Source organism: Actinia tenebrosa, unplaced genomic scaffold, assembly GCF_029948245.1.
Source record: "Actinia tenebrosa isolate PJP-AT-01 unplaced genomic scaffold, QUT_ActTen_1.0 PGA_scaffold11__36_contigs__length_13525064, whole genome shotgun sequence".
Taxonomy (NCBI): domain Eukaryota; kingdom Metazoa; phylum Cnidaria; class Anthozoa; order Actiniaria; family Actiniidae; genus Actinia; species Actinia tenebrosa.
The window spans coordinates 6,576,649-6,601,111 of NW_028292571.1; the positions used below are offsets into that span (position 1 = coordinate 6,576,649).

Consider the following 24,463-nt stretch of genomic DNA (forward strand, 5'->3'; position numbering starts at 1 on the left):
AGCAATATCTTGGACTACCAAAAGCATAGTTATGAACATTTTTCTGTAATCTGGAAAAGCCAAGCATTTCTTTTAATTCTCATAAAAAATCTATTGCACTCAACAAGTTGAAATATATGCGCGCATGCGCCCAGGGGTCTCGCTATTTCAGCTAATTTTAAATAATATTTCAGCTTATTTTAGATGTTACTCAGAATCTCGTAGCCAATGAGGTTCTTATTTACTTTTCGCGTGATTATTTCCACCAATCATTGACTGCCAACAAATTAAATGGAAAACATTATACGTTTTTAGATTCCTTGTAATATATCTAGGTCGTCAGCAAAGTCCTTATAGTCATTCTTTGGCAAGCACTTTTTCGATCAACAGCAAGGTAAGAAAATGAATTAGGTTTCAATACGTTTAGGTTAATGTTAAGTTTGCATACGGCTGGTTGTGAAAACCCGAGAGGAGTTCTCAGTCGGAGAAGCACTACGATTCGCAGGCGAAATCATTCTGCAGACTGCTTAGCCATGCAACAATTCTGAAATTGTTTAGGTAGAATGTTAAGTTTGCATACGGCTGGTTGTGAAAACCCGAGAGAAATTTTTAGAGAAGCACTACGATCCGCAGGTGAAATCATTCTGCAGACTGCTCACCTATGCAACGATTCTAAAATTGTACTCCATCATCTCCCAAAGCTGATGTTCTAACATTCATATGCATCTAACCCAAAAGAGTGCTTCAGTAATTTTTGATCATCACATCGAGTAATCCAGTACCGCTCGAAAGCTGGATTTTCATTGCTCCCTAAGTATAATACCGCTTTTGTAAGGTTAGGTTTAGTGCTATTGTTTGGATGACCAATCTATTGTTATGTAGCTCGTTCCGAGCGGTACGGGCACATCATGTTTGAAAAATTACTTTTTGTTCAGAAAGATTTACAACTGTTTTTGTTCACTTGCAAACGAACTGGTGCAATTATTGTTAGATTTGATTCTGCGACTTTGAAGTAGTCTTCTCTTGTCCAAGTTTGATTTTTTTAAACTTACATGAATTACGCCCTCCTTCTCGTTATTTCTAATTAATTCAATTTAAAACGCAAAATTCGCGACTTTTTCTTGGAAGATTCAACTCCTATTCTCCATACTCCATGCAATCGAAGCTAGGAGGAAGGGAAGGAAGAATGGAACGGACGAACGAAAGGATATAAATATATCTTCTCAGAATAGGGCCTTTTTCACATCTCTGCCGCTTTACCCTTTGATATTATCCGATATTATCATATATATTAGACATCTATTACATATCTAGCCAGAAACTCCCTTTCTATCATGTCTATCACTTTGACCTTTGATATTGTACCGGATATTATCATATATATTAGACATTTATTACATATCTAGAGCTAGACACTCCCTTTCCTATTATCTTTAGGTTTGCTTGCTTGCTTGCTTGCTTGCTTGCTTTCTTAGATTGTCCTATACACACAGATGTCTTTGTCTGTCCTTCTTTTCAGTTAACATGGCCGGCATCCACAAGATTATTTTGGCGCTTGTCGTCCTCCACGTGGCTTTGGTTCTGCACATCGAGGGTTCGCTTGACAAACGAGCAAGTAAGAGTAAAACTCCTTGAAAATCTGTACCTCTGTATTTTGCACTTAGTCGTAATTCTCCATAAAACGTTTTCTTTCTTTTATCTTTGCTTCTATTGTAACTTTGCTTTCCTTTATGGATTGCCTCTCCACATATAGTAGCATTTTTATTCAGGCACGAAACCGGTTTTATTTTTAAAAAACTGAGTAGGGTTTAGGCACAATAATTTTTTTTTAGATCAAGGCGAGAGATGAAATTATTTTGTTTGATGATTATTTGTTTCAAGTACGGTGCACAATTCAATAAGTCAGAAACATCGTAAAATGATCAACCCGTTGCGTTTTGTTACTAGCTTCTTTGAAATTCAATTCCTAAACAAATTACGGTTTAGGAAACTAGATTAACATAGTGGAATACTTACTTATATGATTGACATCAATGCCATCATCTTTTTTTCCAGCCGACTGCGGTTCTGGTCGTGAACATGAAGGCAGTTACTCCCGAAAGTGCAGATCTTCCTGCAAGCATGGAGAACGTCATATCAGTATGTTTGATAAAAAGTGTTCTGGTGGGCAGAAGTGTTGCATGTGTCATACACGATGGAGTACTGGTTGGTAAGTCACAATCATTGATAAAGGACGTGTAAGGCCAATTTCACTCTTCAAATATATACATCAACTTCAAAGAAGGGTGTCGGAGCTAAAAGCCCGGGTACATACTGATTTGCCTGCCTGCCTGCCTGCCTGCCTGCCTGCCTGCCTGCCTGCCTGCCTGCCTGCCTGCCTGCCTGCCTGCCTGCCTGCCTGCCTGCCTGCCTGCCTGCCTGCCTGCCTGCCTGCCTGCCTGCCTGCCTGCCTGCCTGCCTATAATAAAAGAATTAATTGAAAAATCTTTTGTCAAATTCTTCCAACATGGCGGCTATGACGTCTATTGCAAACGAAGAATAGCTTATCGCCTATCGCTTGTCGACTTACGCATCGCCTTTGGCTCCAACAACACCCCCTTGAAATAGTTATTGTAAGGTTTATATTTATAAGCCATGATTACTATCTATATTAACTAAAATATACTTCTTATTTTTCTTTACAGCCGATATGAAGGTTGAGAACGCTACTGCCTCGCGTACTACGACTACGACTGATCTACTGTAGTGTTAGAATAACTATATCAGTGTGTGATAGATAACTACTGTGCTATGCGCATTGAACTAAGATAATTAATTCTCATAAATTGCACTACAAGTCACTGAACGTAGCATCAGAACACTGAATAAAACTGATTTTCACTGAATGTAATGTCAACAGTAGAGCGTCATCGATGTGCTAGACTCATTACACGGCGTAAATCTATAAAGAGCCTTACAATACCCTAAAACAATGGACTTCTTCGACTATACGGCAGCCATCTTGCTAATGGGTACTGAAAGGTAATAAATGTTCCGTCTAGCCTCCTTTGCAGCCGTTCTTAGGGTCGTCACGCAACGTTGCGTGACGACCCTAAGAACGGCTGCAAAGGAGCTCTTGTGATGAACCGCATGGGGGTGTATAGGGTTTGCAAATCTGTTGATCGCGGCCGCAAAAATTAATACACGAATCTCTCAGTCGACAAAAACAGTTGCTCAAATTCGGATCTGCAAATCACTTGACAGTTTCCTCAAAACAAACTATAACGTGCAATAACAGACAGAAATCCGTTCCTGAAAAATGGTTGAATCCGTAATCCGCTGCATTTGCAGGATCCGCCAAACCATTACCATTTCGTTAATCTGAATCTGTAATCTAATAAGCTAAATATTATTTGCAAAATCTGTCGATCCGTAGACCTATGACATTTCTCTTGTCTCTGTTTTCACTCCGCTCAAGCTTTTGACATCTGTTTAATGTTTAGCCCTTAAAAATTCTTATATAAATGAACTGTAACGCAACGGCGTACCTAGCAAGCGTTGAAAGTTTTCTTCCCTCAGGCTTAGCCTAGCATCCATTAACTTGTCGAGATGGCGATGACCCAAAGAAAGAAACTTCTTACTATATTTGTGCCTTTGCTTGTGCTGGCGTCTGTGGTGGTAATTCTAGTCGTACTCGTAACACAAAAACATTCGGACAAGTCAAGCCAAGGTACAGTACGTTTTTGTATACATAGAGCACGCGTGCTCTCGTCTGTGATCTGTTAAAAAGGCCGTCATTCATATTCTCGATATCAAACGTACTAATTCATTTGAGAGCTATGATACTCTATTAGTCTTGGCTCTTATTTACGTTTTGCCTCGTATTACGTTTTGCCTCGTATTACGTTTTGCCTCGTATTTACGTTTTGCCTTTTGTCGATAAACTTTCCAGCAAAGGCACTCCACGAGACAAGGAAATATCTTTAGATTTACTAGACTTGCAGGAAAAGTTTGAGTCGAGATGATAAGGAACCAATGGGGAAAGCGTACGCCGAGTTTTGTTTAAACATTCAATAATCTTTCAATAATATTTAGAACTTCTGATATAATTGTAATTATATTAAGAAAACTGCTCACTGAATCTAAATCTAAAAAGTTTAGAAGATCGGATGTTCTTTCTTTAATATTACTATTCTTTATTTATGGATGTATTAAATATAGATTATTTCTTCATCCTCGTTTCTGCAATTGTGAAACTGACGGGCTTATTAGGAATGTTTTCAAAGTTTCAAGTTATACCGCCATGTTTGCTATATTATGAGGCAGGCAGCGAAGAGTTTGCGACCTACAAAATCATCTAAGGTTACAAAAAAAGATATTAAAGAACTTGTATAAAAACTATAAGATATACTTAGAGTAATTAAGGAGTACATGCTGTGTCTCTATGGCAACGAGGATGATTTTTGAAGCCTAGCGGAAGCGTAGAGTGGAATGGAATGCGTACGTCGCAAGAAGACTGTTGAAGTCTCAATTGAGTTATAGCAGCAAAAGTTAGATAGCTCGTAAAACAAAGTTAGTTATGTGTATGCGCTTTGAAGGACAAGACAAGTTTATAGAAATGTTGTACTGAGTTACAAGACTTGGTTTGAACAGCGCGTTGTTTGGTTACCGTTAACGACTTAGAGACGCCTTTCAACAGTTTGCACAGCATGTCAGAGAAGAAACTGTCTGATTTGAAATAACTCCCAGGTAATTTTAAATTTTAGCTGTTTTCCTAGATAGCTAGATAGCTTTATTCATTAATCCTCTCTTGTCCAGGGGCGTATCAAGGGGTGGTAAAAAGGGTAACTAGTCCCCCCCCCCCCCCACACACATCCCCTTTTGATCAAATATCTCAGTATATTGTCATAAGAAGAGATGACTAGCTAAAAACAAGTGTGAGCTGCCGTGTAGCTTCAGCTTTGAATACTCTTGAAACATAGAACTGATGGAGAGAGGGGGTTAAAGTGCGCACCGTCGGCTTCCATTGATAGCAGTTAAATTTCAACTTAAAGGAACTACCGACGTTAAATATAGGTACTTTACTTTACTTTTTGACACTAGATCTCATACGATCAGGATCACACATTGAAGAAAAAAATAGTTTTTATTTTGGCTCAACAAATTTTTCGAGCCGCTTATTTTTAAAGGAACACGCATTACCACTTTCACCCAAAAATGCAATCAAATTTCGTGATCGATAAAATGTAAAGGGGTTAAACTGAATGCGACAGTTTAAAAATATATGCTGTGTTTGAAGGGTCGCTGAATGGCCATTAGTAAAACCATTAGCAAAACAAAAAGAAATTATTCAATCTATTTGTCATTAAAACTATGAATTATGTAGGATAATCAGGGCGTAACTAGCGATACATAATCTGTGGATAGAGTAATTTCAAAAGGTCATTTTTGCATTATAAGCTTGAGCTGAGTTGTCAGTATAGGTCAGTTAACATCTCCTGTTACTCGTGACCTAGATACCCGATGCACATGTTCGACTGTGGCAGGGACGAATGAATTATCACCTCTTCTAGCAGAATTTCATCTACTCTTAGCATCTAAAAAGATTATTCTTCGCCTGAGCGTACTCCCTCAAAATGGCTGTGACTAACGTGAGACGAACTATTCTCGCAATCATCTTTCTGCTTGTTGTTTTGACCGTGTGTGTTGTGCTTTTAACGGTTGTACTCACTTGGAGACGATCAACCAAAGGTAATGAACCGTGTAATATTGAGGTCTATGGTTAAGAACTGTAGAATAACAAGCTATTTGCTTTCGTTTTTGGTCGTATAATGCTGCGAAATTGCTTCAGTTGCACGCTATAACAGAAGTGTTTGCAAAAAACACGAACAGATACAGCTTTTAGAACGACTGATGACAACAGACTAGCGTGGCATGAAGCGTTGGATTGCAATTACATCGTTTAGTTTGTGTACAAGTTATTATTACACTTATTTGTAGGCTTCATTAATGCCTACTCAATCATTTATTTTCAAGACAATAAGTAAGCTAAATCAATGGCTTATTTGAATATCGAAGTGAACTAAACATGAACAGATTTAGGATTTCTATTGATTAAAATTGCAAATACTAAAAGTATTTTCTTTCTGGGGTCAAGGTGGCGTATAAATTATTGATCTGCTGTGGTTAATATTTTACCTCGAAAAATACAAAACAGTCTCGTAACAGTTTATTCCAGATATATTCGATGGTATAACGGCCGCTCGTTTAAATATTTTATCAAAATTATAGCTATGATCTGTCTGTACATTTTAGAGGAGAGGGCTGGTCTGTTTTTACCTCGTTTATTGTTAAGTGCACATTCCACTGGAAAGCCATAAAAATGTCACCACACGCAACAATATTCCCGTGGATATTTGAATCAATTATTCCATTAATTGATCGACATAAAATTTCCATGACAGATTACAAAATCTATTAATGATAGCTAAATAATCATAGGCCACTGTTTCACTGAACATAATTATACACAAAAAGTTAATAAATGTAGTTTATGGAATAAATTAAAGATTAATGTAAAATGCTCAGAAATTAAATGATATGGAACTGAACACATAATGGACAACTACGACAATACGGCCGCCATCTTGCCAGGGGGCAAAACGAAACAAAAGATGATGGAAAATATTTAGAGTTTCGTGTGTTCGTATTTCTTTGATGGATAAAGGTGATCGATGTGCCATCCTTATTCATCTTTTGTTGTATTCTCTCGTGGTGAGCTGTTAATATCAATCGACGTCATTACTGTAATAAAGTTTTATTTGCCCCCTGGACGCCCCAAAATGTCTTGCGATCCAAGATAGCCGCCGTGTCGACGCCTTTTACAGCGTAGCAAATGCAATTTGATTTAAAATCATAGTGTGTCTAATGATATTAATATGCAAAATGCATGTGGCCACGGATTCTTATTTCTATATAACTCATAACTTATGACATAAGGGATGAGGGCAAAACAATTGTTAGCTCACGGTACCCGATTTAGGGGGGAGGGGTGGTGTTACCCGGTACCCACCACCTCTGGAAGTGAAATCTTAGATTTTGTCTCCAAATATCTCGAAAACTAAAAGCCAAATCATAGAAATGAATGGACTGTCTGTCTGCATGTATGCTAAAAAACACATTTGTGTATAGAAATTGCCACTACAGACCCCCAGTATCGATCATTTGAACAGGTCTCTGACGGGGGAGGGGGTATGTACCAGTAGCCACCACCTTAATTCTTAAAATCGGGTCCCTATTTTGGACCATTGTTTTACCTCGCCCCTAAGTATAGCTCTGGATTTATCTTACATCTTACGACTTTAATAATATTTGAATATTGACTTTCTCTATACAGAACCACAACCATCACCATCGCCCACATCGTCTTCAAAACGTCAACGATTCCAGTTTGATAACCTTTTTGACTACAAATACTCTCCCAGATATGCGAGTGTAAGATGGATATCAGGTCAGTACCTACCCTAGACCACCTTTATCGAATTCATAAAAATCGAGGCGATCACCTTTTTTTACAGTCTCACTTACACGGGGTTAGCATCATTTCAGCATCAAAATATTCATAAATACCAACGGTAAAAAGAATGAACTACTTTAACAATACAAACACTTTGAAATTCCGCAGACATTAACTGGAATACATCGATTTGATATAATTCCGCACAAAATCAAGGCGAATGCTTAAAAATGAACTTTCATATTAGGTACTGACGTATCGAAGATTGCCCATGGGGAGGGCGTAAGAGAATCCCGACTAACCTCCAAACATTTTATCTCTTCCTCCGGCTACTTTCCTTACTGCTCACAGCCGAAACTAAGTTGATGTATGCGCCCGATATGATGACATCCCAATGCAACATAGCGGCAATCACGTGTCGTCTGAAGAAAAGCTAACGATAGAATTGTTTTGTTAACGTTATACCAACACGTGGGCGATGACGGCACATATATAACCTGTTTCAAAAAACGTCGTCTGTCGGGGATCCGAAGACTGAAATCTGAGACTGAGGGCCCCGTCCACACTATGCCGGATAAATTTGAATCCGCAACTTTAACACCGAAACCGAAAAAAAAGTTTTCCGTCCACACATGAAAACGGATAAAATGTTTTGCGTCCACACTAGTCCGATCAGAGGCGGCAAAAACGCTTCATTGTACATCTGAGCATACGCATCGAAGCTGAAATTGAGCCCGCGGTAAATTTTTAGCCTTCCCGCCATGTTCCCATGGCAATCATGACGTCATCGTATTCGAAAAAATTCGGATACGAAATGTTCTCCGTCCACACTAATACTACTAGCCGGTGTTTTCAAATTGTTCCACTCTGGAGACCGTATTCGAAAAAGTTCGTTTTCGGTGAAGAATTGTTCCGGATTCGCCCGGACTAGTGTGGACGATAGGCCTAACCGAATAAATAAAAATTCGGATTCAAATTTATCCGACATAGTGTGGACGGGGCCTGAATGAATATGCCCACAGCCAAACAACGTAGTTTGCTTTTGGATATGAATATGAAGTGTGATCTTTGAGTTAGGAATGTGATTTTTCGTATTTTAGCCAGAAAACATGAGGCACAAAAAATCCGTTTAGTCTCAGATCGCCCATTTCAGATCTCCATAATGGCAGCCATTTTGATACCATCAAAATCTAATAATCTTTTTTTTTTTTCAGATTCCAAATTCATTTTTTCCCAAGCGAATAATGTTTCAGTTACCGACCTCTCGACCAACACAACCAGATTGGTTGTTCCATCAACCGTCATGGTAAGCAATCGATCAGAGAATGGCATTTTTGCTTTATCTTTCCTTCCTTTTTTCTTCCTTCTTCATTCTGAGGTAAGGAATAATATTCAAGTGAATGACTCGTGGTCTGTAATAAGAAACCATTACGGTACTAGAGTAATAATTCTCAAGGGAATGACACGTGGTCTGAAATGGGAAAGACATGCACAAAGTAAAAGGAATAATACTCAAGGGAATGACACGTGGTCTGAAATGGGAAAGACATGCACAGAGTAAAAGGAATAAAACTCAAGGGAATGACATGTGGTCTGAAATGGGAAAACATTACGTCCAAAGTCAAGAATTAATAATCAAAGGAGTGAAACATGGTATAAATGGAAAATTGATGCGCCCAAAAGTGGTATGAAATGTGAAAACATTACGCCCAAGGTTACGAATTCTTCCGTACTTTTCTTTTCAGCAAAACCTGAGTGCTTCACCGTACTGGTTGTCACCTGACGAGCAATGGGTGTTGCTGGCATGTAACTACAAGAAGGTACATTTAACCAATGTCCTACAGCTTTTCTTGGTATGTTTTCTTATTTACCAGGCTGATTTTTGTCATCTAGCCGTCAAAATGTTATGAATTCATGAGGCGTAACCGAGGGAATCCACAACATATTGTGACAGCCAGGTAACGAAACAAGAGGTAAATAAGAGAACATACCACGTAAAAAGAAATTGAAAATGGTTTCAAGCGCGCGCGTGATTTGCTGATGTAATTTATCGGTTTGCCCTCCTATTTCCACCGGCTCTAGACCAATCAGAAAGCAAGAAAAGTCACAATTGTGGTAAAATAACTGAAGCTTATGTAGATAGGGGACGATATTACCAGCATTTATCCTACACAGCCAATCAGAATACAGCAAATCTGTTGTATATTTGGCATTATTCCACTGTTCCTTCCCATCAGGCATTGCAAGCCCAAATGTAGTTACAATGGTTTAGAATAAAATATAAAATATTCAAACTATGGAATATCCCACTCGTATTTTTTTAGTAACCTCACTAGTACTTGTTTGAAGGCTCGTTAGAAATCTAAAACACCGCAAAGGTTGATGGGATGGGACAGTGTAAATACCGCCGAATAATCAACGGCTTTCCTTCATTCTCATTGGCTGTAATTTTAATGATAATGATATTAACATGTATGGGTGTGTTGGGGATTGTCTCGTGAAGCCTAATCACATATTGAATTGCAATTCAATGATTGGTTAATTTCTAGCTGTACAGGAAATCATTTACCGCAGACTACGTTGCATACAACATCGATACGAAGTAAGTCTCTCTGAACTGCAGCTAGGGAGGGGGAGGGGGAGGTTCTTTACCTTCAGCCGACCTATCTAGTCTGACAGAGCAGAAAAACGACAAGGCTGCTACCTTTCTCAATTTTTTTCTTTATCTCTCATTCATGCTAAAAAACGTTTGGTGTTTCATTCGTGTCTCTTGTGCTTTAAGCGTTTCACAAAATTCTGCTAACCTCGAGCAATCCTACTTCGAGGTATTAGCGAAAATCTTCGTTTTTGTGCTGATTAAAATATCATCTCTCCCAACGTTCAGGGCGTTATATCTCAAATACGCATTTCTTAAATTTCCCCAAATTTTGGTATTTTGTTAATCAGCCCCAAAAGAGCCTGTTTATGAAATATAAAGCTTATTAACGGATAAACGTCGAAAGTAGAACGCGTTTTTCTGCCCTGTCATCTAGTCTTGATTTGTCCGTTTTTAAAACCAAAGTCATCCGTTTTATCGAACTCCGAAACAACCTCTGAGCTGATCTAAGTCAGAGTACGGTAATGATAAAAGGGTAAATTACACACCGTGAAAAGAAGAAAAAACTTACTAATGTTTCGGACGCTAGTCCTTCGTGGGCGTTTTTTTACTCCCAATAAGGACTAGCGGTCCGAAACGTCAGTAAGTTTTTTCATCTTTTCACGGTGTATAATTTACCTTTTTATCATTACTGTTTCATTAGAAACACCGAAGAAGCTCACACTAGTTTTTAGCTAGTTATCTCTTCTTAAGTCAGGGCATCGCTAACTCACGGATCAAACCCTGAAACAACCCCAGGACTGATCAAGGGCACGGCTAACTCACAGATCTAATTCGAATTTAGCATGTTGGGTCATGTTGTGGAGGGAGAAAAACCGGAGATCCAGAAAAATCCTCAAATCAAAGGAAGTGCCCTAATAAATTCTACTCACATGTGTTGATAGCGTGGACTGCGTCGGTGTTTCTGAATAAAACAGCAGGAACTTGTAGATAAATTGAATCACCGTAAAAAGGTTTGTGAAACTGACGTTTCGGACGTTAGTCCTTCGTTGGAGTAAGTGGAAAACGTTTCACAAAGCTTTTACGGTGATTCTAAGTTCTTGCTGTTCTACTCACATGCGATGCCGAGTCCATGAATCGAGGCTGAGGCCAGATCAATACCCCTGGGCCCTATTGATTCCTAATCATAAGTTTTGTTTCTTCGTTTCGTAGACAACAAGTGGAAATCGATCCACCTGACGAGACGCAGCAGATTCAACTGGCAAAATGGGGAAACAAAGGCAATTCATTGGTAAAATCTTTAATGTTCTTTATTAGTATCAGTGCAATTTGAAAAAATGTTGTGAGACAAGTTGCAGCAATCTTTGCGAAAAGTAGAATTCGTTTCAACTTTTGGCAACGATTGCGTCTCCGTTAAGGAACGAGTGGGTTGTAAAGCGTACGCGCATGCGCCGAATTGCCCAAGAAAACAAACATGGCCGCTGGAAACTTTCGGATCTCACACAAAAATTGGATGAGATTTTCAAGGAAAAGCGTATTTTTAGCACAAAGATTTTAAAAGTTCTACAAACCTTAGGAATTGGTTTATTAACCTTTAAGAGATGGTTTTTTTCTTGGTGTTCATATATGCAGGGTACCTGAGCAACAAAGGTAATCAAATTACAATAGCCGAGTACAATGGAGCTAAACAACACCCTGCAATGCAAAAACCCTGAACCAGAATACAATGAAGCTTGCTACACCAAGAAAGACCCGAGAAATGAAATTATCCTCTGCGCTTTTGTAGCTGATTTTGGGATTTTTGTATACTAAGCAGATAAGCCCGCGATTTTACCAAAAACCGCTGACTCGATTTTCAGCCCTGTCTAAGGGAACCAATCAGATTGCTCCCATTTGTACCATCCCCCTGACTTGCTTTTTACGAATTTAAAAGAAAATGATATTTAGGTTTACTAATGTTGTGTACTTGTTTTAGGCATTTGTGCAAAATAACAACATATATTACAAACCCGAAGTCAAGAACCAGACTCGTACCATCACTGATACTGGCGAGAAACATAAGATCTTTAATGGTATATCGGACTGGGTTTACGAAGGTGTGTATTCATGTTTTAATACTGGGGAACGCTCATTATTTTTCGCTTTTTGTTGCATCTTTTTAAACAGACAGATTAAAGATCCCTCCACCCAAGAGAGACAATATCTTTTTAAAGATCCTCTCCCCCCCCCCCCTCCCCCCTCCTTACTAGCTAGTGGTTGCTACTCTCTCATCAAGAACTGTCATTGGTTTAATTCAAGGAAAGTTTTCAAGTCGTAAACGAGTCGTTATCGTATCTTTTAATACACAAGTCTCTATTACTAAGTACAAACAGCCTGTAAGATCAGAGATCGGTAGTCATTCAGATATCGTCCTCTACTTAACGTTCGTCTACGTGGTTTGAAATATCAAGGGCGGATCCAGGGGGAGGGTCGGGGGGGTCGCGAACCCCCTGTCATTCCTGAGGTCAAATGGGCTTCCTGTGGTAAAAATGCGACTGGGTTTCCTTTGCCCACAAAATTTACCCCTGAGACCCCCCCTTCAAAAAAACCCTGAATCTGCCCTTGAATATAATGGGAAAACATTACGCCAAAGCTCAAAGCTCTATTAGCACGCGTAGCGCTGTAACAGCTGAGTTTATCAGATCTTAATCGCAATAGTATTCAAGCATTAATTTGAGTTTCTTTGTCCTTTGACTAGAGGATGTGTACTACTCAAAGCATGCCATGTGGTTCTCGCCCGACGACTCGTATCTGGGATATGTGGAATTCGACGACACTGATGTGAAGTGGTTTTCATACATAGAATATGGACCGTTCACTGATGGCTACACTAAAGTCCTGAAGATTGCATACCCCAAACCAGGACATGCTAACCCAAAGGTCAAGGTCAAGGTGGTTGACTTAAACAAATTACCACAAAATACATCAGTAACACCGAAAACAACACCGTTATCACCGCCAAGCGATTTAGCCAACGTGTAAGTTTAGTTAACGTGTTTATTGAGCGGTTTTCGTTAGAGTGGGAAACATGGCTTCCCAAAAGAATGGTTTTCGTATGATCGTGAGTGGGGAACATACGGTACTGACTTACAGCGAGTACACGGTACGGCATGCCATAACATTGAAATGGCTTCCCATAAGAATGGTTTTCTTGAGAGTGGGGAACATAAGGTATCCTGCATGTCTTTACAGCGCGTACACGGTACGACATGCCATAACATTGAAATGGCTTTACATAAGAATGGTTTTCTTGAGAGTGGGGAACATAAGGTATCCTGTCTTTACAGCGCGTACACGATACGACATGCCATAACATTGAAATGGCTTCCCATAAGAATGGTTTTCTTGAGAGTGGGGAACATAAGGTATCCTGCATGTCTTTACAGCGCGTACACGGTACGACATGCCATAACATTGAAATGGCTTTACATAAGAATGGTTTTCTTGAGAGTGGGGAACATAAGGTATCCTGTCTTTACAGCGCGTACATGGTACGACATTGAAATGGCCTCCTATTGTTACGGTACGATGACACATAGCTAGAAAACACATTTATTCAGAATGAAGAATAGTATTTGTATATTTGGTAATTCGTGTTATTGTGTAGCAAGATAGTTCTACGCTCTTTATTTCCTTTCTTCCTTCCTTTCGTTTTTACCTCGAGATTAAGAATTACTGAAAAGCGCTTATCAAAGTTATTTATCTTTAGGGATCACTACTTTACCAATATGGCTTGGTTGAACAACGACAAAGTGCTTGTTGGATGGAGCAACAGAGTTCAGAATGTATCGGTTATGACTATACATGATGTGGATACAGGGACAGGCTATCAGGTGTGTATACACCTAATTAAAAATTAAAAAAAAAAAAAAAGGTATATCATCAAAGCTAAGACCGAAGGGGAGTATGGGAAGATAAACGATTATGCTAATTTTGTGTGTATTGCAGTTTTCCCTTCCTGTGTACATTTTATGCATCATGGCTTTGGCAGTTGTTAATCTAGGTCGACCGACTTTGCTCTACTGTGCATTTTTACATGTCTATATGCAAATATAATACACATTTCGGAGTACCCAAAATCCTTTTCGGTCTTAGCTTCGATGATATGACCTTCTCGAACCCGACAACGTTTTTTCAATTAGGTGTATAGCATAGTATGTTTAGGAGTTTAGAGACCCCTTGCATTGATTTCCTAGAGAAATTGTTCTGGGGGACAAAACAATAAGACGTCTTTTCTCATGCAAAAACATCCATTTGCCCTCCAGAACATTTCCTCTCGGGACGCTAGGGGTTTATATAGACCTTTTCTTCTTGGATGTAATGTTTTTCCATTTCAGACCACGTGTTAGTCTCTTGAGAATTTGTTTTGTTTTGTTTGAGTTGTATTTATATTCATGTGTCTGTCATGAACACTGCGGAGAGGAGAGGAGATCGGAGAGGAGAGGAGATCGGAGAGGAGAGGAGATCGGAGAGGAGATCGGAGAGGAGATCGGAGAGGAGATCGGAGAGCAGATCGGAGAGCAGATCGGAGAGGAGATCGGAGAGGAGATCGGAGAGAAGGTCGGAGAGGAGATCGGAGAGGAGAGGGGAAGAGAGAAGGGATTGAAGAGAAGACAAGAGAACAGAACAAACCATAAATTAAGGCAAGAGATTTAGCAATTGCAAAGGGGAGAAGAGAGGAGACATGCATCATGGGAGGTCTTTCTAAAGAGTAAATTAATATTTAGTTTTTATTTTTTCGATTTGTTATACAGAATCGGAGGCAAGAGGTGAAGAATGGTTGGGTGGATACCTCCACATACTTGGTTAGTACGAGGAAACAACTGGTTCAAGTTTGTATTGCAGTGCATTTTGGGGCTGCTTTTGAGTACGAAATAGACGCCATCTTGTAAATATGTCCTTAAAACAGCCCCAAAAATGCACTGCCCCAACTCGACCTAGGAATGGCTGATGTATAGGCTTATGCATAAGATTATCACGTAATTTTCCAGCTTGATTAAATCAATGGAATGCCTTTCTTTTTTATTGACAGCAACCCAGTCCTTGGTTCTCTAAAGTCGGGTCGTACTATCTTACACCACACCCCTTCGAGCAAGGAAATCATGGCAAATATATTCACCTAGCAAAAGTCAATGTAAGTGTTCGTTACGTCTTGTGAATTGTATTTTACGTGAATAAAGCAGTGAGTGAATCGGTTGATTGGTTGGTGGGGTCGTTTCGTTTACTTGTTTACTTCTTCGTTTTTTTATTTGTTCGTTTGCTTACTTGATTGTTGTTTACTTGATTGTTTGTTTACTTGACTGTTTGTTTACTTGATCGTTTGTTTACTTGACTGTTTGTCTACTTGACTGTTTGTTTACTTGATCGCTTGTTTACTTGATTGTTTGTTTACTTGATTGTTTGTTTACTTGATCGTTTGTTTACTTGACTGTTTGTTTACTTGATCGCTTGTTTACTTGATTGCTTGTTTACTTGACTGTTTGTCTACTCGACTGTTTGTCTACTCGACTGTTTGTTTATTTGATCGCTTGTTTACTTGATCGCTTGTTTACTTGATCGTTTGTTTACTCGACTGTTTGTTTATTTGATCGCTTGTTTACTTAATTGCTTGTTTACTTGATCGTTTGTTTACTTGATCGTTCGTTTACTTGTTCGTTTGTTTTGATGCATTTTCTTCATATTAGTTTTGTCTTTTCTATTCAGACCAAAGAGAATGGTACAATTAATAATTTGACAAGCGGTTTATGGGAGATAGATAAAATTTTTGCGTTTAACAAAGAGCAGGAAATAGTGTAAGTTTTAATTGATTATATTTTATCAATATTTGAAGGAGCATCATCTGATGACAGTCAAAATCATTATTTTCTCTCCCAAACAACATCCGGTCCAGAATTTTCCCGCGTTTACGAAGACGCGCCTGTAATTTTCTTTCTCGAATCAATAAGTGATTGGCAACGGAAAGTTCTTTAAAAATCGCTGAACAAAAACTCGGCTGACAGGGCTTCCGCTGTACACGGAAACCAAGGTGGTTGATAATGATAAAGTCTTCTCGCATAGACCTTTTTTGAGATAGCGAATATGGTGCATTGTGGTCTAGCTTCGGTACAAACATCATACCTTATATGGTATTGTTTGTACCGAAGCTAGACCACAATGCATCCTGTTTATCGAACTCAGAAAAGGCCTATTGAATACTTATTAATTTTCTCTTATAGGTATTTTTCGAGTTCAGAGACATCGGCCAGAAATTTGCACATTTATAGCATAGACGTAAAGAGCGGTGAGAAAACGTGTCTTTCCTGTAATCTGGACTGGGCGAAAAGTAAGCTGTTATAATAATGATAAAAAATTATATTTTATATAGCGCTAATGAATTCTTGTAGTTCAAAAGCGCTTCACAAACATTATATATATTCTGAAAAAACATAATTGAAAACCTTGAAGAGTCAATGAATGAGTGAATTACAAGATGCTGTGGGTGAAGGATGCTAAAGGTGGGTGGGTTTGAGAGTTATTGGATAGATGGATATATGGATAGGAATGGATGGTTGAATGGGTGGGTGGGTGGACGGACGGACGTACGGATATAATATGTTTATTTTGACTTTCTTTAGGCGGAAGATGTAAATATTTTTCAGCAAGTTTCAGCCACAACGCCACATGGTACATACTAACCTGCTCAGGTGCGGTATGAGTCTTCATTGATCAGTTTTGCTTTGTCATCCCAACTAACGTTCTATACACTTGCCACAAGTCACACCCTCTTTCCTTCGGAGAATAATTTAACGGCTTTACACAGGCCGAGAACAGACTCGACCGAAGTCCAAACAAAGAATTTCCTCAGATTCGCTCGAGTAACCACGAAACAATTGCCCCAAGTCAAGGTTGGACATGATAAAAAATTAGACAAAATGAAAATGTAATTCTCGCAAAAAGTGGAGGAAGCTAGAGCTCCCCCCCCCTCCCCCCAGGCTCCCCTTATACACATACACATACACGTACACATACACGTACACATACACATACACGTACACATACACGTACACATACACGTACACATACACGTACACATACACGTACACATACACGTACACATACACGTACACATACACGTACACATACACGTACACATACACGTACACATACACTTACACATCTTCACTCGCCCTTGCAAATAATAAAAATAACGCGCTTTGTTTCGTGGTCTCACGGGCCAAGTCACATTAATTAGTTAATAAATTTTAGAATCTTTCCTTAGGTCCTGGAGTACCTATAGTCTCAAGACATAATACTGTGACCAACACAGGTGAGTATAGAGCGTTATAAACACCAGTAGAAATCCCATACACTACGAACAGTGCTTGGGCTACCTGTGGTCAACATTCTATGGTTGTCTAAAGGCCGGTTTAGACGATACGATTTTTCCCTACAACTAACGTATACAGCATGCTCGCGTCTGTCGTATGCGAGTTGTAGGCTTGATTTACATGCTACGACTCGAGTTGTAGGGTGGCGCGAGTGTGTTGTATACGATAGTTGTAGGCGAAAGTCGTACCGTCTGAACCGGCCTTAAGACATCTGGACATGTTTCGTGAAGACCCCACCAGTTCTCGCATGTCTTTTGGTGATATGAATAACATTTTTTTTGTTTTTTAGTCGAGATTCTAAGGTCTAACGAACGGCTTATTGAACGCATGAAATCACTAATGGTTCCCATCAAAAGAAACTTCAACTTTACTTCGGATGGATACAGTAAGATTAATTCTTTGTATATTCTTGCCATGACGTCTTAACCACCATCCTAATAGATCATTTTCTGTAACTAGTTTTTTTTAAATATATTTGCGCAGATATATCCAAGAACGATAAAATTGTGTTTCACCCCCTATAGTGATCATGCTTTCCCACCCGCCCACGCACTCACCCCCAACTCTACCCCCCACCACCCCGCACCCTTTCAAATCCTTGATCCGCCCATGGTGTTCTCGTACTTAGAGTATTTCTACAAGATACATCGAACTAGTATTGATGCATTTATTTGTGTTTTTCTCCTGGCAGCTATCGATGGAATAGAGATTCTACCGCCTGACTTTGATCCTTCCAAGAAATACGGTGTTCTATTTGATGTGTGAGTTCTTCCACATAACTAGATGCATGCATTAACTTTATTAACATGTTTAACCTGCTCGTATTTATTGGCGTTTGGGCTTTTGTTTATTTCTTGATCGGTTTATTTATATTATTTTTAGATCATTTCATTTCTTCTTATCTCTTCTATTTTCCTTCGTTCTCCGTTCTGCTGTTGATGTTACTGTTGTTGTTGCTGCTGTTGCTGTTGTTGCTGCTGTTGCTGTTGTTGCTGCTGCTGTTGCTGCTGTTGTTGCTGCTGCTGCTGTTGCTGTTGTTGTTGTTGCTGCTGTTGTTGGTATTCCTGTTGTCATTGTTTTGATCATGATCAATTATTTTACCATTTGTTAACGTTCTTTTTACCAGGTATGGTGGACCAGGTTATCAAAGGGTGAGTTCTTTCCTCATGACCCATAGAATTTACAAAAACAGACAAAGGTAGCGCCCCAAAGACAAATGCTCTGAAATATCCAACCTTAGGGACCGGTCATTCTTAATGGGGAGGGGGAGGGGGAGAGGGAGGGGGAGGGGGAGAGGGAGGGGGAGGGGGAGGGGGAGGGGGAGGGGGAGTTGGGCTTTGAAAACGATGGTGGTATGCAACAAAGTGTTAATGTATATGTAGGCTTGTATTTAGTATTATATTTCCTTGGTAGGAGGGAGGGAGGGAGTGGGGCCATGACAGGGGAAACGCGGGCCATGGCAGTCCCTTCCTACCTCGAAATAACGGCCAGTCCCTTAGCTCGTTTCTTAATTTTTGCTAAATTCAGAGGTGAAATATTAAGCTGTCATAGGTAAGGCCACGAGAATTTTTTCTGCTTTGTTACTTCAGCTTATTTATCGAACACACTTGTTCTATTGTTCTAGGTGTATGAATACTTTGGTTTTAGATGGAATGAGTATTTGGTCAGCACCTTCGACATCATCGTAGTACGAATCGATGGACGAGGACAAAAAAGACGAGGAGAAAGGTGAGGTAACTGACGACATGAGACATGGGACGGACGGACGGACGGACGGACGGACGCACGACGCACGGACGCACGGACGCATGGACGCACGGACGCACGCACGGACGCACGCACGGACGCACGCACGGACGCACGCACGGACGAACGGAAAGACAACAAAGAAAGAGGCATGGAAGGCCATGCACAAACAGAAAGATTGCTAGTTTGACAAACAGCTATAAATACAAATAGACAGAACCAGACAGATCGGACAGACAGACATGAAGGTGTAGATAAATGAAGGGATTAAATAGAACAGTGATCTATTTAAAGTGAATTCTTATTTTCCTTTATCACGTTAGGTTCAAACATGCTGTATATTTAAAGCTTGGTGAATACGAGGCGGTGGACACCATCAATGCCGGACGGTAAGAAACGTTGTCTGGAATTGTCATTGACAAAACACACTGTTTTATTTATTTATTTTATATTTATTGTGTGTCTGTTTGTGAAATGTTTTTGTCACTATTTTTGGAAGAGCTTGAGACTTGAAAAGCCTCTACCTAAAACCTTCAGTTTAATTGTCACTTGATTCTCACTCATCCCGGCGAGACTGTGAAATACAGCACGGCACGGCACGGCACGGTTATAGTCGGGATGGAATTACAGATTCTCAATCACACGCGCCCTCTAGCGATTTTTTCTGTCGCGACGAAGAAGGTTTTGGTGGACGTCAATCACAAGGCGTTTCCATAACATTATCGGAAAACACAAAGCTATAAGGGCAAGTGCCTATAGAATGTCATGGAAACGCCTTGATTGACGTCCACCAAAAGCTTCTTCGTCGAACATTCAAACCAACGAGTTAGGTCTATTACACCCAAAATATTCAACAATGATATGATCTGCTATTTCTTGTTGTTGCCTAGATATATGAAAACTAAGCCCTATGTGCATAAGGATAAACTTGCCATCTGGGGATGGGTAAGTGAAGATGATCATAGCTATTCTCCCTACCCCTACACCACCCCTGCACAGTCTCAATCTCTAAACTGATTATTTTTGAACTCTTGCAGTCCTATGGCGGCTACCTAACAACCTACGTACTCTCCAAGAACTCTGGTGTTTTCAAAGTTGGAATGGCAGTTGCCCCGGTGACGGACTGGCGTTACTATGGTAATAATCAAGGGCGGATCCAGGGTTTTTTGAAGGGGGGTCTCAGGGGTAAATTTTGTGGTCAAAGGAATCCCAGTCGCATTTTTACCACAGGAAGCCTATTTGACCTCAGGAATGACAGGGGGGTCGCGACCCCCCCGAACCTCCCCCTGGATCCGCCCTTGATAATGGTTGTTTGTTTCGTATTTTTGGCATTTTGCCCTCACTCACACACGCTATCATGACATTTAAGTAATGTTTACAATATGAGCGTCCGTGTTGTATCGGCTAGTGCAGTTTTCATATGACTGTGAAAAGTACACGGAACGAACACGGTCTTGACATATAAAGGAATACGCCAGACAAATCACATTGCACGAGAATTTACTCTCCATCTAATCGAATACCCGGAACACGGCATAAACACGGCGCGGACACGGTCACGCCAAGATCATGGCACTTTTAGACCAATCATATTGCGCGTGAAAAAAAAATCAGCCAATTAAAATTCTAGAAAATATCATGTTCACGGCACGTCACGCTTACGGCACTGAGCTTTTCACAGTCATACGAAAACTGCACTATACCATCACGAGCCGGAGGTGAGTGATCGTATGGCTGATACAACACGGACGCGAATTTTGTAAACAACTTGTAATCACTAATATTTCATAAATCATTTGAGACATTTTGAATTCATATGCTAATTAGTAACAACCACTAGTCCTGTATCAGAACAGTATACATCCACTAGTGGTTACATCTAATTAGCATATTCATCGTAAGGTTTTTATGTCATTCACGTAACCTGATTTATGAAAATGGATTGGCTTAGACCCTCATTAATTATTCATGAATTTTACGATACTCTATGCCTCTGATATTAGCGAAAAACCCGCATCGGAGAGTCATTAGTATTGGTGTAGTACCAACGAATGGAATTGTTTTTTTCTAGACACGGCGTACACTGAGCGGTACATGGGACTTCTAGAAGATAACATGTATGGATATAATGTAAGTAGAGAAAACACTCCACCGGCCCCATCACATCACGTCACGCCACAACACACCAAGACAAGCCACACCCACACCAAGCCACACTCACACTATACGACATCACAACACACCAAACCAAGCCACACTTACACTAAGCCACACTCACACCAAGCCACACACACTATACGACATCACAACACACCAAACCAAGCCACACTCACACCATACGACACCACAACACACCAAACGAAGCCACATACACCATACGACACAACAGTACTCTACAGACCACAGCACACCAAACGAAGTCAAATCAAACCAAGCCACACCTATGCCATACACCACAACACACCACATCTTATAGTACACCATACAACAGTACATCATAGCACAACTCACCAAGCTGTGCCACGTTAGGCACCCCATGATACACCATACCACAGTACATCATAGCACAACTCACCAGGCCTCACCACGTTAGGCACCCCATGATACGCCACACCACAGTACATCATGGCACAACACACCGAGCCGTGCCACGTTAGGCACCCCATGATACACCATACCACAGTACATCATAGCACAACTCTCCAAGCCGTGCCACGTTAGGCACCCCATGATACACCATACCACAGTACATCATAGCACAACTCTCCAAGCCGTGCCACGTTAGGCACCCCATGATGCACCATACCACGGTACATCATAGCACAACTCACCAAGCCTTGCCACGTTAGGCACCCCATGGTACACCACACCTTATAGTACACAGTACCGCAGTACATCATAGCACAACTACCCAATACGTGCCATATTAGGCACCCCCTGATACACCAAAACCCGACTATGATGTATCCAGGCAACTTCTAACTAGGATTCCTTCTTTTTTCAGTATACCTCACTTTTATCAAGAGCAAAACAGTTCGCTAACGTATCATACCTCATCATACATGGCTCGGGAGACGGTAAACGATTGTATTATTTTTGACATTTTTGTGTGGTGAAGGCATAACGCTTTCACATGAGTTATTAAACAGTCAATAGAGACTTTCAGCATCAGATTTACCGCTAATCGCTAGGGATCAGGTCCATAAACACGCCCGCCAACACAGAGAAACACTCAGCATCAATGAAATTCTATATGGCATTCTTCGTTATGACGTCTTGCTAAATTTCGAAAGTTTGAAGGAAAACGCTCGACGAAAAAACGGCCGTTTTAGGTTTGCGGTACCTATACTAGCAAGAACGTCGTGCTATAGGATTCCATTGACGTTTCTGTTTTCCTTGTGACAGTCAACATGGTAACAAATTCTGTCCTTAGAACATGTTTTCTAAATCTTTGATGTTATACTGCTTTGAAACTACGTTAAAAATGATATCAATATCTATCTAATCGCTCCTTAGACAACGTTCACTACCAGCACACTGCGCAAATGGTGAAGGCGCTGACCCACGCGCAGATCGACTTTCGTGTTCAGGTAAGAATAAATCGAGTCATTTCTAAGAAAAGAGAAGAGAGGGAAGGAAATGGAACAATACAATCGTTTTACATTAAAAAAAAAGAATCAAATTCCCGAGAGTAAAAGAATTCTGTTGTCCTGCCATCTAACATAGCCGTCGGGAGGTGATCATACAAAACCTCATAGCACACAACTGAATTCTTGATAGCCCTTTTTACCTTGGGTCTAATCTTTTCCCACCATTTCCAAAGCACGTGTCATTCCCTAGAGTATTATCTTTTTATCTTTGTTTAACGGTTGTACGTGAAAAGACACACATGAATATGGATACAACTCAAACAAAGAATCTTATTGTCAAGAGAATAACACGTAGTCTGACATGGGAAAACATTACATCCAAGCAGAAAAGAACTGGAGGACAAATGGATGTTTTTTTCGCATAAGAAAAGACGTCTTATTGTTTTGTCTCCAGAAACTGAAACCGAGCTGTCAAATGCGTACCCGACTACCTTTCTTGATACTTTTCTCTTATTATTTCATGCAGTATTACACAGACAAGGCACACGGTCTCATTGGGACGCTAACAACACGCCATCTCCGTCGTTTGTTGACCAAATTCCTCACAACAAAGCTTGATATAGAGGAAACACGAAAACCTTAACAGAAACACCATTATCTTATATAAAGAGACTGCCGATTTATTCCTTATAATACAAATGACCATTAGCTAAAAAAAACAAGCTAAATAGAATAGATTCTTCATCGAATTTGTAGCGTGACATCACGCGTAACGCCATGTTCGGTACATTTCTTTTTAATCAGCATCAACCAACATGGCGGCCAAGTCTTTTTGGCTGCGCTCGATCAGCTGCGTTAATTTTGGTGTTACTAAAACAGGTAACTGAATATTCTACTTAAAGAAGGCTAATGTTACTAAATTAGGTAACTAAGTGAGCTGATCCTCGCAGTAAACCAGTACGACCGCAGTACAAATACAGTCAACTCTCGCCTTGAGGACACCCAGATATTACGGACACCCAGATATTACGGACACCCAGATATTACGGACACCCAGATATTACGGACACCCAGATATTACGGACACCCAGATATTCAGTACAGACACCCAGATATTACGGACACCCAGATGTTACGGACACCCAGATATTACGGACACCCAGACATTACGGACACCCAGACATTACGGACACCCAGACATTACGGACACCCAGATATTCAGTACGGACACCCAGATATTCAGTACGGACACCCAGATATTACGGACAGGAGCAAAATCCCCGCCAAAATTACTGACAATGGAATGACCGTAATTAATACTCGTTCTTGCGCACGCTCACTATTACGAACAGCAAATGACGGTCTCGAGGGTGTCCACTGTAACGAGAGTTGAATTTATATATATAAATTAGGTAAATATATATACCCCAATTTTTTTTTGGAAATGCGGCAACAACATCAGTCGCGGAAATTGTTGCCCAACGTTGTAGCATTTTAAGTTGCATAGCCGAATAGTACTGGTAATACCACAAGGGTGTGCTTGCAATATTTTCTTTAAAACTCATATCAACGAAGAAAACTTATTGCGTGCGGAATTTTAGAACGAGTAATATTCGCTTTAAACTTACATATCAACGACGATTTGCTTGCA

At 40.1% G+C, this 24,463-nt stretch overlaps 1 protein-coding gene and 1 long non-coding RNA gene across 3 annotated transcripts; both read left to right on the plus strand.

Moving 5' to 3' along the window:
- The first annotated feature begins 322 nt into the window (after positions 1–322).
- LOC116306945 (uncharacterized) lies at positions 323–2,864 on the plus strand. The gene is made up of 4 exons (XR_016119238.1): positions 323–373; positions 1,499–1,594; positions 2,035–2,188; positions 2,664–2,864. It is a non-coding gene; the product is annotated as an uncharacterized LOC116306945 (long non-coding RNA).
- Positions 2,865–3,107: 243 nt separating this feature from the next.
- Positions 3,108–23,495, plus strand: LOC116306934 (prolyl endopeptidase FAP). Of its 2 annotated transcripts, none has more exons than XM_031717076.1 (26): positions 3,108–3,688; positions 7,355–7,468; positions 8,689–8,780; positions 9,220–9,294; positions 10,024–10,076; positions 11,283–11,361; positions 12,046–12,166; positions 12,808–13,087; positions 13,819–13,942; positions 14,864–14,914; positions 15,142–15,243; positions 15,813–15,901; positions 16,325–16,431; positions 16,724–16,792; positions 17,368–17,415; positions 17,766–17,861; positions 18,168–18,237; positions 18,603–18,627; positions 19,101–19,204; positions 19,546–19,611; positions 20,113–20,167; positions 20,260–20,359; positions 21,294–21,352; positions 22,227–22,299; positions 22,739–22,812; positions 23,339–23,495. In XM_031717076.1, exons 1-26 carry the CDS (start codon positions 3,568–3,570, stop codon positions 23,453–23,455), a joined length of 2,364 nt encoding a protein of 787 aa, XP_031572936.1. In that variant the 5' UTR covers positions 3,108–3,567; the 3' UTR covers positions 23,456–23,495. The 2 variants fall into 2 exon arrangements, with proteins under 2 accessions (XP_031572936.1, XP_031572937.1); XM_031717077.1 differs by lacking the exon at positions 3,108–3,688 and adding an exon at positions 5,462–5,709.
- The last annotated feature ends 968 nt before the right edge of the window (positions 23,496–24,463 follow it).

What these genes read in the sequence shown, in the direction of transcription:
- LOC116306934 (XM_031717076.1), top strand. Translation starts at nt 3,568, where the DNA reads ATGGCGATGACCCAAAGAAAGAAACTTCTTACTATATTTGTGCCTTTG. An exon ending in TACGGTGTTCTATTTGATGT is followed by an intron (nt 18,238 to 18,602) that starts GTGAGTTCTTCC and finishes TCTTTTTACCAG; the next exon opens with GTATGGTGGACCAGGTTATC. An exon ending in CATACATGGCTCGGGAGACG is followed by an intron (nt 22,300 to 22,738) that starts GTAAACGATTGT and finishes ATCGCTCCTTAG; the next exon opens with ACAACGTTCACTACCAGCAC.